This window comes from Andrena cerasifolii, chromosome 1 (genome assembly GCF_050908995.1).
Source record: "Andrena cerasifolii isolate SP2316 chromosome 1, iyAndCera1_principal, whole genome shotgun sequence".
NCBI lineage: Eukaryota > Metazoa > Arthropoda > Insecta > Hymenoptera > Andrenidae > Andrena > Andrena cerasifolii.
Window position 1 is genome coordinate 17,786,935 of NC_135118.1, and position 14,750 is coordinate 17,801,684.

Genomic DNA, 14,750 nt, shown 5'->3' on the forward strand with positions numbered 1-14,750 from the left:
TACCATTCTGTGCCACCGATTCTTCGCACGGAAGACTTCACTTGCCGCCTATCGTGGCTTTCGACTTCGTCCAATTACCCCTCGATATAAAACTTCTAAATAAGACGAGCGGAAAAACTTTTACCTTCTTCTTCAGTTTTAATATTGTGCGTCGTCGAAACATGTCCCGTCAGAAGTGCTCGACAGCAGAACTTAATTCTGTGTCTCACTATCAGCGTCCTCGCTTCTTCGGTCCAATCTTCCGTCCGTAATTGAATCGGGCCATTAGTACAGGAATGTCTTTTCATTCCTCTAAATCAGATATGCTGAATTCTCTCCTCGAATTACGTATAAAACGAGAAAGAACAAGATTAGTTCTAGGCGCAGCATTTTCTCGAAACAAACAGTTCCTCCTAAGTCGACGGTCAAAATTCTAATTACACTTCCATTAATTCCCGCTTAGGCCGATTCATTTGCTTCGGCTCTGATTCGCGCCCGAGCGGCAAGTGCAAACGATCCTTTAATTATATCACCGTTCGTCGCGTTACGAAAGGAATTTGTTCCGCGTTGTCGAGCATGCATTTCCGCCCCGTTGAAAGAAATAATTAAACAGCTCGTAGGTACACTCTGACTCGGTTGCGTTGAAACCGGATGGGAAGTGATAAATAGAATTGCAAGGAACGGGGTTTGATCGCTGTCGACAAGCTCCACTAGACTAATTTCCACGGAAGTTAACCCTCGTTAGACGGCATAGGTACAATTGTAACTTTTGCGTTTTTAAATTGCGATAACTTTTTTTCGAGAAGCCGGGGAGGGCTGAAGTTTCGTGACACCTCTAAATTTTTCGTCTAGATTATATAGACCAAATTTCAGAAAAATATCTCAACCCCCTTCCGAGCTAGGGGGTGGAGTCGAGGGTTGCATCCATAACAGCGGCATAGGCACAATGGCGCCCCTATATATTTTGTACGAAGATAATGCAAGAAAAACAGAATGCGATTTTTTTTAATGATAATGTTATTTTATTATAAAAGAAAGTAACAAATGTAGACAATTTACATTATAAAAGAAAATTTGGGATTTTTTTTTATTGATTTTCATTGAGTCCAAATGTTATCAATTTATCGTACAGATTATACCGACAGTGGGAATATTCATATGAAATATGTGAGGGTGCAATTGTGCCTCTGCCGTATGTTAACTCCCTAGCTAATAGCCAATCCGTAGTATTTTGTAAAATACTCTCTAAATATTATATACACTATACTCTCTAAAAATTATCCCTAAGCTTTCGTCCGCACACCAAACAGTTAATGCGAAACGAAAAAAATAAACCACAGGGTTCCATTTGAACGCCCTAAGGTAACCACTTCATAATTTGCAAAAAGTGTGCAAACTGTTCGAAGCGCCGAATACCTGCATCGATCCTCTGGCAGCGAAGATAATGAAGCCGATCCAATTACGTGGTTCACCCCGTATATTGCCCCATTAAATGAAAAAATATTGCGCGCCCCTTAATTTCGAAGATATTACCCTGTGCCGACCCCGGCTTTACACCCCACGACTGTTTATTACCCCGCACAGCGTACAGCGCCGCCTCCGCTGTCAATAATCGGCGAACACAGCCCCCGATCGCACTAATTAATAGCGCCATTTGCGTCCCCAAGCCCTCGTATCGAGGCCCGGTTATTCGCGTTCAATGGATATTCACCGGGCAGCTTTCGACTTCCAATTTCATCGTCCGTCGATTTCCAATCAACGGCGACCCGTCCAGGAATCGACATTTTATTCTGCCGCCCAGCTGGACGCGAAAATCCACGGGATCCGGGCGGCATTTTCAGCGACGCGATGTCGCGCGTAGGACGCGACTAATTAAATCTGGGATGGGATTTCCTGGCGTTCAATCAGCAAGCTATTTATGGGCTGCCGATAACCGCGCGGAATGGTAGCCGGTGCTCAGCAGTTGGGCTACTTCCATGGCCGCTGCATGGATGTGTTCCCCGTGTAATCGTTTTTGCGGCTTCGCAAAAGGGGTGGCGACCGCGAAACAGCTGCCCCATTTCGAGAACCGTCCCGAAGGCTGCCGCGGCCGAGTCGCGACAGCGGGGCTGCAACGAATCCCGACGTCGGCGAAGATTGGCTCTGCATGACGTCAGCGGGATCAGGCAAGGGTTCGCGGCAACGGGGGAAAATTGTTTTTCAAAGGGAAGCTTCGATTGTACGGGCCCGTCCGTCGGTCCGATCCGTTTACGGAAATTGTTCGACGGAGACGATTTCGTTCTGGCGCAGTGATTCCCAACCTGGGGGGTCGCTGAGCTTTAGTTGACGATTCTTGCGACGAATTCTTGCGACGATTCTGACGAAGCACAATTTCTACTACAAATTACTTTTTTGAAGTTTGATTTTTACCAACAATAACCGAAGTTATAGTACAAAAGCTTGGAGTGGCAGGTACTGTAGGACTCTCTCCTACTATTTGGATTAATGTTATTACTTATTCGACACGGGTTTGGTAGTTGTCGGAAGGAAGGATCGTTGGGAATCCACGCGGATGCGAGGCAAAGGCAAGCGACGAGATTTCGTCTCCGAAATCTGGATTTCAATGGAAAAACCTCGATGACAGTGGTACGTGATTTTGAAAAACACAATCACCGTATAACCCGGTTTGTCGCGCGGGAAACAAAACGTATCGGGCTAAATGCAATTCCGCGTTTCAAGATTGGATAAACATAGTCTGATTGCCCTCGATTCGTGTCTCATCTTGCCGAAGTTTTGCAAGCATTACGTCAATCCTCCGTTTATCCATACTTACAGATTTCTATGACAATATTTAATTGTTTTGTAAATACGTGTTGCAAACTTAACGTCATTTCAGTCATCGAAGGAATCAGCACATGCTTGATCAAAATATCCAAAATTCGCAAAGTTTAAAGATTAAACATTTCACCATTAGGGTTTGTCGGTTTGCAAAAACCGGATTTAAAAACCGGGTTTAAAAAAAATAAAGATTTATCTATACTATTATATAAAGAGAGAGCCGATTTTTATGTTCGCGCAAAACTCAAGACCTATTGAACTGATCTTCCTCAAATTTTAACACGTTATTCCAGGATACTATAGGACGGGCATAGGCTATGTAGCATGTCTCAAAAACGCGTTATTAACATGGAAATATTATTGGCGTTATTCTCGAAATATTATGAATAAATTCAGCTTTTTTCAAAATACTTAATTTCCTTAAAAGATATTAATTCTAATTAACATGAATCAATCACGCTAATATCTGGGGCGAAGCCGAGACGGGGGACGCTAGTAATTTATATTTTGCACGGATTTTAGTTATTTTAGTTTTTTTTTCATTTGGTTTTGTATGCAGTGTATTTTATTTTGTGTTATATTTTCGTAGATCCATGAATATTAAATGAACTCAAAAATTGTACGGATTTGTATGGATTTTAGTTATTTTATTTCTTTTTATTTATTTGGTTTTGTATAGATAGAATATATTTTTTATTTTGTTATATTTTTGTAATTCCATAAATATTTAAAAAAAACTGAAATTCGTTTAAATAAGTACAAATATTTATTTTCTATTTCAATTATAATTATTTGTGAAAATTCTAAAATTGGTTTTACCGATTTTTTGGGGAACAGTGGAATTCGAAAACCTGTTTTTTCAAAAGTTGGTTTTTGTATAAACCCTATTCACCATCTGTTTACTGTACCAGTACACTTGTTCAAATGCTCATTGCAAAGCTTTCTAATACTCTTACCTTCAGTAAGATACCAATATCTTAGTTATACCAGATTCATATTCCTTTTCATCATTTTATTTTAACTTGAAAGAAGTGCAAACATCAACGCCCAAATTATTTCACATTACACTTGCATCAAATTACCAGCGACCGCAGTCTCGCCATCGTGTTTGCAACGACGCTTTTGACCATGATCTGTGCATTAAGCACTTCATTATTATTATCTGTAAATTTTTCATAGCTGGCTGGCTTCGTCGGTGCTTCACGTGACAGTTTCAACTTTGCGAAATCAGGTTTTTAATTTTCCACGTTATGCTCCACTTTCGGTTTCGAGATTCGACTGCGAATGCGACTGTCCGCCGCAACTTTGTTCCGTAAACTCCCCAGCGAGTTGGAATTTCGCGAGCGCGCTTAAAGTGATTAGCTGCGGTCGGAGCGTTCTCGACCAAAGACCTTGTCGACCTGTGTGGCCGCAACGCATGCGCCAGGGGAGAAACAATTTCACCAGTTCAGAAATGATTTTAAAATTATAATACCATCTCTATCCAAATATTTAAAAAATAATCCCGAGTACTCTACGATCAAATGTTTGTTTTAAAACTTATTAACACTATCGAAATAATCGACACAATTCGACACAGTTTCATAGCACCTAGCTTGTTGATTACTCATCAAAACATTTAAAAAAAATAAATGTAAACATGCACATCATATCGTCTACGACGTCTACGTTATAACCGGCGATGCGTCGATTGAATTGCATGAATGCTCGAAGAGAATCGTCGCAGTGAGGGAATCCAATTAAAACAGAGGCAGCGACTGCATCCGCGAACTTGCAGTTTACAAGTTGGCGGGACAAAGCATCGTAAACAACTGCCGATAGAATAACGAATATTAATTGGTATCGGAGCGACTGTCTGAGGGGGTAGCTACAACTGGGTATCGGGTATAAACAAAATCTGAACCCTGTAACGACCTATACTCTACAAATTTATTCAACGGTATTTAACGTCTACTGTAGCCACAATTTACTTTAATTTTACAAGCTGATCGCGGAGAAATCCAATGTTTCATGCTTCTTTAAGATGTTCACAGTCTCTGTTGTTTCAATTGCAACCTGATTTAGGACGCTCAAATAAGGAGATTTTCGCGATTTTTTAACACAGATGAATAGAGTAGATTTTTCTAGAATTTCAGGGGTGTTTATATATGTATTTATCGCCACTGGAATTATTGTGGAATCGCGGGAAAAATGAAGCCTTTAATTTTTGCCCAAAATAAACAAACCGAAGTTTTTCTTAGTTTTCATGAACTTATATTGCAGATGAATTAAAAAAATAAGAAAAAGTATAAAATTTATAAAGTTGTGTGTCTTTGAAGAAAAGATTACGATTGAGGACATTTCACTGTTTTTATGCAAAAAATATGGTTTAATTTCATTTTTTCATACGTGATTTTAGTTCATTAACGATAGTTGGTTATTATTCAATTAAAAGCCCCGGGAAAACTCGATCGATCAAATAGGTTTTTGCAAAAAATAAAATCGAAAATTTCGACCCTCTAAACCAGGTTCTCCCCTTAACAACTAGGGGAGACTGGGGCAGATTGTAACAAAAAAAGTTTTCACAGTTTTTTCTCGAAAGTGTTATCCTCAATCAGGAAATAATTTGCGTGATTTACTACTTACATATGTGGTGAACTGATTGCGCGAAAGTACGTGACAAAGTCTAGGACACTTAGACATCTAGCTCCATCTTAAACAAATCTGAACCTTTCTTACAATGTGCCCCAATCCGGGGTAAATTGTAACACATCAGTTTTACTTATTTAAATAAAAATATGAACACAAATAAACATTTCTAAATTACGTAAATAAAACACAGATCATTATTAAACATTTGATATACATGAGTTAAACAATCATTGCTTATTCATTTGATTCTATCAAAATCTTCTTTGCTTTCTTTACTTTTGCCCTTACAATTATTTTTCTACTTTTTGGATTCTCGATTGTTCGTCTAGAGCATTTTGTCCGGGGTGTCAGCGAATATCTTGCTTTATCACCATTTAGAGCGGAGTAACTAGTAGCTTGTTACAATTTACCCCGAGCTTGATTTTTTGCGTTTTATCTCAGCAATCGAGAAACTGAACATCAAATTACTAAAATGCGTACACGTTATAATAAACCAATGTGTACTGATTCGTTTGCGACAAAAAAGTAAAAATTCAAACGGTTTCTAATGACGGTTAATTGAAATAAAAGTACTAAGACAACATTCACTTACGTGCTCTAAATACTAAAATTCTCGGCTACAGCTGCAAAATAAATACATAACGCTCGTTTGTGTCACTAAAACCGACGGTGCTAATGTCGTCAAGCAGCTCTCGCATGCTGTGGGTTACCAGATTTGTCGTTCAAAAGATTTTACTTATGTTACAATTTACCCCGTGTCACAATTGGAAATTGGTTATTAAATAAACGAGCCTTTTATATTTTACATTTTAGTTTCATTTCATGACTAGTTCAAGGAATGTCTTTCTAACACGGTATACCGAACGGAACCTTCTCTAACAACGGACTGTTTCATCACCGTTGGCGGATATTGAAAGAAAAAGACGCTCTACAGACGTATCACTATCTTTTACTACATTCAGGTTTCCCTGAACGTTGAATCACTTTTGCCGTTTAATAATTATAGTAGTAACAACAGTTACAACCTACCCCGGTCCCCCCACAACTGTGTCCAAGCTGTTGCTATTGACATGGTCCACGGAGCTTATCACGGGCAGCAAGTAGCCTCTTCGATCGGCCGGACACCGAGTCAATTCGACGGAACGATGGAGTGTGAGCGAACTACTAATCCTCTTTTGGTTAGCTGACAATTAATCAGTCGTTGCAAACGTATCGGAGCTAGCTGGGTGGTGCCGATATTAACGGTTCGGCCTGGCATTCTCGTGGGCACGTGAAGGACCTCGATTCCAGTCGCGCTATGCGCCTCTATTAGAGATTGGTGCCCGCACACGTGCGCTCGAATACAGTCCAGCTGGGACGCAGTCGCATAATTCCAAGTGCGTGGGCGACGTACACATTCATCGCCAGGTAATTAAGGAGATTGTTCGCATTGCGTTGGCGCTAACAGATGTTGCCACTTCACGGTTAGACTTCGACGCCCGCTGAACAGTCCGCCAGGTCCAAAATGAATTTCCGTCCTCCCGGGCTGCTGGCGCTGTTTTCATTACAGCGCGCCGAGTGTTTCGTTTTAATTAATACGATCAAATGTCGTTTAAATTATTGACGATTAACTACTGCTAATACTGCGAATACGGGTTCAAGGTTTGCCGGAGTCTCTTCCTAGGTGGATGTAGCTGGGACGTTTGGAAGCTACTGTTATTATTTCAACGGAACCTGCCATTGCAGGTTTTCCGCTGTAAAGGAAGTCGATGGTCTTAACAACAAATATTCAAACTGAAGTTGGATCAGAGTTCATGAGTTGATAATGAAGTTCTCAAAATTTCTTGGAAAGACCGAGAACTCCCGCAAGATTTCATTTCCTCGTTCAGTTGGACCACGTGTAGCGTAACAATCAGCGAAAGTAAACAGCAACGATAGAGTTAAACGCCAAGGGTGCCCGTTTCTCGACACGCTCGGGCCGTCCTCCGGGGCAACCATCGGAACAGTTTAGATTGAAACGAAAATCGCAGTGGAAACGGACGGTAAACACTCCAGACGATTATAGTTATCGCTGTTTCAGCGGTAATCGAATCGCCCAACGGTCCTTGTATGCAAAGGCGAGGCAGAGATTACAGTGGCACTCGCGTCGTTGAGTATTTAGCCGAGCACTTCCCGCAGCCGCCGATGCAACTTGCGACATTTGGCCGCGTTCCAATCGCGGCAGAGCTGCCTCATAATCGTTACAGAGAAGCCCGAGGGGAGCGCATTGTCTCTAATCTGCAAAACTTCCGCGGGGCAAACTTGCTGATCGCGAGGACTGACTTGCCGGGACGGATCTACTCCTCCAGCGAGGCTTTACGGCCCCGCGGTTCATCCGACGTAGTTTATGAACGAGACCGCGAGACAACGAAGAAGCAAAGCGAAACCGAGCTTTCATCCGCAATTTATGCGACAGAGTTCGGCGAAAGCAACCACTTTCGGTGCTCCGCGAACGGGGGACTAAGGACTCGATCGTGCTCGGTAGAAGAGCGATGGAATGGCAGAAAGAAGTTGGCGACGCGCGGAGCTCGGTGTGCAGAGAGCTCGGTAAACTCGGCAAATGGGATTTCAATATTTCAAACCCCATCGGAGCTGTTCGATGGTGGAAAAAAATGAAGTCCCACGAGCGCGTTGCACGCGCAAGAAACTCCGACACTGATATCGAACGATTGTACCAGACGCCCGTGGAGAAGAGTAACGGGAGCACTTCGTCGGAACTCGGCTGATTGGCAATTCGTATTTATTTCTCTTGGCGGTGTACGAGCGCGCAGCTTGAAAGGTGCACCGTTCCGGCAAGATGATCGGTAGCAGCCTGTTACGTTACAGGTGCAGTCGATTAAATTCGTTTCAGTAGCTGTGCCGAAGAAATCTCGCCTTCGAGGCGAATCAACGTGATAGCTACAACTGAACGGTAAGCAATCGAGGTGAGAGAGAAAGGGTGAACACTTTTATTTTCACATCAGCTTATAGTAACGGAATTATTATCGGGCAACGGGGAGAAATTTATTAGTGATCAGCATTCTCCAACCACAATGGATAAAACGCCCGGCGGATCCCAACAGAAGAGAAACAATCGGAGAGGTCTTCCCTTTTCCAGAGGTTGAAAGTTGCTTCGTTATCGACCACATTCAACCTGTCACGGGTAATTGAGCCATCGAACAGCTCGAACTGTCTGCAGGGGCCGGAAGAAGTTCCTTACCTCCAGCGTGCTGTTAGAGCACGCCGTAATGTCTAGCCAAGTAATAAACTATCTAACAAGCTATAACACCGCCCGCTAAAATGTATGACTGCTAATGGATCATGATTAATGGTGGCGTGCCTAACGAGATCGCGGGGTACATGGGAGTTTCCAAGTTCCACGCAGCACATAAATGAACATATTACTGCTGGCAGACGCGATCACACTGGGAGGGTAGGAAGAAGGTGGTACCGTACTACTTGCGATCTACAGGGTTTTCACGCTGCAACTGACGTAACTTTGCAACAGAGACTATAAAATACATACTTTGCATTAATGTGCGCTAGATTATTATGGCCGTGCTTTCAGATAGTTTCATCGCGCAGATATCTCCGGTTTGATCGTTGATTTAAGTTATTCGATTATATTTTTTAAACCCATGCAGGTACGTCGTACATTTCGTGCACGGTATAAGTTTGTAATCGGAATGATCTGTAGAATAGGAGCACTTCTTTGCTTCAAACTTTAGCGACGATCCATCGTTCCATTTATGTTTATAGCAGATGATATGTACCTAGGTACCTCGCTCCTTCAACTTTTTCGTCCAGGGAATGACGAAAAGCTTATTTCGTTTACGACGCGCAAACCACCGAACTTGCGCGAATTTTTCTCGTTTATCTTAAAGCATCTCTTTTCATCTTGTAGAAGACGTTTCGTTGCTACGCCATCGTATCCCCACTCTTTCGTGCCCGTGATATCCGCTCTTAATGGACCCAGAAAATTGATCGGGGTCATTATTCACGCTCGTGGATTTCAGGAGTGCCTGCCGCCAGTTGTGATAGCGGGATGAAGCAGATCGTATTTACCATGAAACACGATTGGTTAACGCCGCCGCCGCGATAATGAAGATCATGATTAAGCAGCAGTTCATTAATTTTTCTTTCATTTAGATCGTGTTACGCAAGCGAAATTCACGGGCGAGCGAGTAATTCAAATTGTTTATTTTTATTTTTTATTTTTACCGCGCTGAGTAATTAATAGAGAAAGTGGAATACTAAGTAGATTGAAAAATTATTTTGTTATGTATGCAGGTATTTCGACAACTCTGTTGCAAAGGCCTTCTTGAAAATATAACAATATTTGCATGACAGTTCGTCGAAGAGGCGTTTTGTATTGAAAACGCGACAAACACGATAATTTATCCCTTTAATTTGAAAAGCCCTCGCGTTTCCTCTGGTAGAATAAACACGTAAATTAGGAATTTTTAGTAAATTGCAAAGGAATTGGTGCACGATTCTAGGGTCCTCCCATGTTTGGATAGTCGTTCCTGGAGGGAATCTCTGGGTATTGGTTTGCAAGGCACGTCCGACCACGTACGGTCCTCCTCCCCTTGCAGCGGTATACGTACTCTACTTCGTGTCCTCCTTCTCTCTACATATAGTCTATCCAATATCCAATCATCTGCCTGCGTGTACGTGTACTTTAATAAAACGATACAATATCCAAAATCATTCTACAAATTTGGTCCATGTCGTATACATTTTACTACACTTTAACCCTTCGTTGACACACCTCTTTTTTTCGATCAACTTTGACATATCTGGATGGCTCACACCCGGAACAATTTTTGAACGACTGCCATTCTTATCTGAAGTATCCAATCGTTATGAAAAAAATCATGGGTCAGTTTTAAAGTCTGTAGAATGTATTCTAATAATTTTTTTTATTGACACTTCATCGCAGTTTTTGTAAAAAAATCTGGATTACCATATGTCGAGAAAACACGAAGAAAATCTTCAAAAAATTGTAACTTTTACAAATTTCAATATTAGAAGCTGAAAATCTACAGAGTTGTTGTTCAGATATAATATTTTCAGAGAAAAAATAGTTTGTAAGCTGGCGTTGGAAAAAAGGTACTTACTTTGCATATAGAAGATACAGAGGGTCAAAATCAGCTTATGGGTAGCTCACACCCAGAGTGTCAACGAAGGGTTAAAAACAATTCACCACATAAAGCCTCACGCATTCTGTAACAAACTTCTGTTTATCATAGATATTCATGTTCGGTATCTAAGAACAATTCTTGATTGGTTATATTCATTCATATCTAACATATATATTTAACTTGGCTTATAGCCCTTTCTGGCTTCTTACATTCTACTAATTTACATGACACATACGACATGCTTTTTACACTCTCTCTCTTACATTCCGTGTAGGAAGGAGTACCTTATGCGTTTCAGTTCCCATTCGACCGTTTCCGCCGGTACCAATCTGACATTAATGTGACAGTTACCGGATTAACCATTAACTGCCACGCTTCGAAATCTTTAACTAGGTATTTATCGATTGGACATAGATTTCCAATTCCATTTGAGATCGCAATCGCGCAGTGTTAATACAGCAGCAGCAAACGCCAGGTCCCGGGTTAAAGTAGACATAATAATGACCCCTGGTGTGTCCGGCGACCCTGCTCGAAGAAACAACTGGCCATGGAGTTTTCCAAGCTACAGCTAGGCGTTATAGTGGAACTCGTAAAGACGGGCCACGGCATTAATCATCGGCCAACGACGCGTATGACTCTCCAGCGCACCGACATGTCTCGGCATATCCCCGGTAGCTCCGTAAGCCACTTGACAGGAAACATTACTTGCGAGTATCGCGTGCTTCTCTGTGACCGCCGCCATCGTGGTTCCGCGCCGCATTATTTCCATTAATCTCGTCGGGTGCCGGCCGTGGCCACCTTTTCCCGTAAATCTGAAACGGCACGTCGCTCGCGCCGCGCCGTTCCGTAATCTCAATTTCAGCCCCGTGGAACTTTCAACGACGTCATTTCGCGCACTTACAACGCCCTTCGTAATTATTCCAACCCCACCGCGTGCTGGGGGAAAAGAGTCTTCCATACTTTCGATAAGAAATGGATTTAGGGGGCTCCACCCCCTCGTGATCGCTAGTTTTACAATCCAAACTACAGCTGATAATAATCCAGTTATTAACAACTCGAGTCAAAGAGCAAAAAGCAGGAAGGTTCTTTTGTTGTTAAAAAATTTTGGAAAATAACGAGGCGATTCTAATTTCCTGGAGCGTTCATTCTCACGTAGTGGCTAATTATTGTAAGTGTGAATGCGCCCTCACAGGGATGTATAGGGAGAAGATACTGTAGTATAGGGTGGATGTTAAGGTCTCCCTTCCTCAAAATATTCTCGAGGAAGAATCCGCGGATCGGAGTCGCGTCGAGGCGAGGCGCAGTGTGAGAGAAATTGTCAAACTACATAAGGAAAGCATAGTGTTCCGTCTCCGAGAACGGGACTCATAAATTAGCAAGGGTTTACTTTGGCAGGCGCCAGATAGTCTAGGACCCAAACATTGTAACGCGGGCGTCTGGACAGTGTTTGGAGGTGGCAGCAAGTATAGACGGTCGTCCTGGGAGATTTTTTACCCTCTCCTTGGGGACTGAACCGCAGAGCAAAGATCACGTCTACATTAGGCGATCACCAATAAGCAGTTGATAATTGGGAAAAAGAAATAGGGCTCCACCCGCACAGAGGCTGTAGGAGATGCTTTAGCTTGTGGCTAACATTTCCAAGCGTAAAGACCTTTATATCTCTACCATTATTATTTAATACACTGTTATTTTTGTTTTCCATACTTGTGCCGCTATTTATTTAACGCAACCTTCTCCACCGCCATTAATTTGCCGTTGGAGGCGTAGATCGCGAATTGATACAAGAAATTTCGTCTACGTACGATTTACGCGAAATGTAAATTCACGGTCAACACACATAGGAAGAATAAAATGAGCCGTGGCGAGACGAGGCGAGGCGTAGCGAGAGCCTGCCTTTAATATGTTTGTCGCCCTAGAAGCTTCTGAAAAGACCCATCGAATAAAAGTTAAAAATAATTCTCCTTTTGCGCCTGATTACAGGGGTGCCTCACAGCAAAATGCACAAAACACCACTGAACTGGCGATATTTATAAACAAGATACCTCGACTTCTTAAAAGAACCTCTAAATAAAAACTAAAAAATTCTCCTTTTGCGTCCGAGGTGCCCCTGTCACTGGCATAGACCTACGGGTAGGTTTCCCCGGTTGCGAACGTTTATAATTCGTGACCGTTACGGCCTACCCAATACCAAAAATTCCTTACGGTGATCCCATCGAGTCAAGACGTGGTCTCTCAGACCTCACTCTGCTTTCCGTCCACCCTGTGGCCTGCACGGTGGTTTCCTAGGGAGGAAAGATGCTCGCTCCATCTTGCTTGGTTTAAATGCTGCTATAGAGGAGACTCTGAGGCGCAGCGCGTCAGTTGGACCTTTCTAAACCGACACTATCTGTCACTGGCATAGACCGCTTAGTGCGTTTCGCCCCGGCCTTGCTATAGTATATAGAGTGAGTAGGAAGTATAATAGAACAGGGTAGGTATATATAGATCGTATAATTACGTGCTGAACGTGTGAGCACACGAGAGCCAAGCAAATCTCTAATAGATCTCTAATAGACTCTCTATGCAACGAGGACCATTGAAATCTCCCATTAAATCGGTCTATCGAGTCGGTGCTTTTAACAGTGGACCGCGTGTCTCCGATCAGGGTATCGGCGAACGCCTGTTAGACTTAATCAAACCCCGACGCGAAAAATTGCGGCCGCTCCTTCCGCTGCCTCTTTTGTTTCCCTCCTGTCAGAGGAGAATGAAAAATTGCGATCTGCCTTCAGACGGCGACGTCGACGGCGCGAGCCACGGGGGATGGAAGGTGGAGCGTGTGGGGGCCGCGCGCAAATGAATTTTCATCGTAACACATTCGACCTGTATCTGCATCGGATTCCAATATTCGAATGTCGGCCGATCGTACAAAGGAGACGCCCTCTTTCTCATCCTGTTACATATTCGGAACGGCAAACTTCCACCGGCCCGCCCTTTTTCGCCCCTGAACGCTCGCAATATTTTCTACTTTGTCCACGGGCCGCGAACAGCCTCGTTGGAAAATTCCACCGCTTTATCCAGCCCTTTTTCGTCGATATATACGGTATTAAAAGAAAAAAAAAAGTGGGACAATCTGTCAGGATCGATTCCACGCATCCCGAACACATTATCCTACGGACAGCTTGTATCGAAGTGTTTGATGCGAGGCTTTCAGTGATTCATATTTATTTCACTGAAGCGAAACGCAAAATCCTCTTCGGAAATTATACGGCGCTGGGGATATTTATTGCATCACTCGAATATTCAACACGGCGTCGTTTATGCCTGTACGTACCTCTCTTATTACTAGAACGAGGAGAATATAAAGCACTGCTAAATATTTATTGCAAAAGGGCGTGGCTCACTATCTAGGCCGGAATATGTTGGACGCGAATCATCGTATCAATCGCATTGCTATGGAAATTGTGCGTGCTACGTGAATTTGAGAGCGGTGCAGTAAATTTATCTCCAGTGGGTGGGTAATGCGTGAATAATACGAGTATAAGTTATCATAGAATGTAAAAGGTACAGTGACATCCGTTTCTCGATTTCTGTCAATAGATCGGTGTGTGGAAGTCCTGGGAGAAGGAGGGTCTGGATATCAAGGACATCGTCTGGCCGGGGAACACCCATACGCCTCCTCAAGGAGTCCCAGAGAAGTTTTATTTGAAAATAACCTTCTTGGAAGAGCCACCCTACATCAATCTCGCGCCCCCGGACCCTGTGAGCGGAAAATGTCTGGTAGATCGTGGTGTTCACTGTCGAGTAGCCAAGGAGTCCGACATGGTCGAGTAAGTCGAAAAGAATTGTCTACCTTTTCGTTCGTGGAATCTTTCCTCCTCGATGGAGCCCAAAGGCCAATTCGAAACACTAATATTTCACATGAATCCATATTTTTAACATATCGAGCAGAATATTATTCGGAGACAACGCGGTGATTTGTACCAGATCTTTCAATTTTAATAAGCTTGGTGGGTGACACTGCCCAAAGGTGTTGCAATGCTTTGAAGCTCGAGTAGGTGATATTTAAATAAATGCGAACGTGACAAGCTTCGCGGGATCCACCCTCGCGTCTAAAATGTATGATACGAAATTAAGGCGCTAGTTCGTGGACGCACACCGCGCAAAGGTAAAAGGCTCGAATTCGCGTGTAACGGCTAACGAGGC

The 14,750-nt window shown here is 42.9% G+C and overlaps 1 protein-coding gene across 10 annotated transcripts in view; it reads left to right on the top strand.

The window, feature by feature from the left end:
• The window catches only part of Nmdar2 (glutamate ionotropic receptor NMDA type subunit 2), a 265,424-nt gene that overhangs the window by 202,654 nt on the left and 48,020 nt on the right, over nucleotides 1–14,750 (top strand). For all 10 annotated transcript variants that reach the window (XR_013085217.1, XM_076810952.1, XM_076810972.1 and 7 more), the window contains one exon: nucleotides 14,145–14,374. Coding sequence is in view for 9 of the 10 variants with exons in the window: in XM_076810952.1 (XP_076667067.1) it covers nucleotides 14,145–14,374 (230 nt within the window). In the remaining variant the exon portion in view is untranslated. The remainder of the gene's footprint in view (nucleotides 1–14,144; nucleotides 14,375–14,750) is intronic.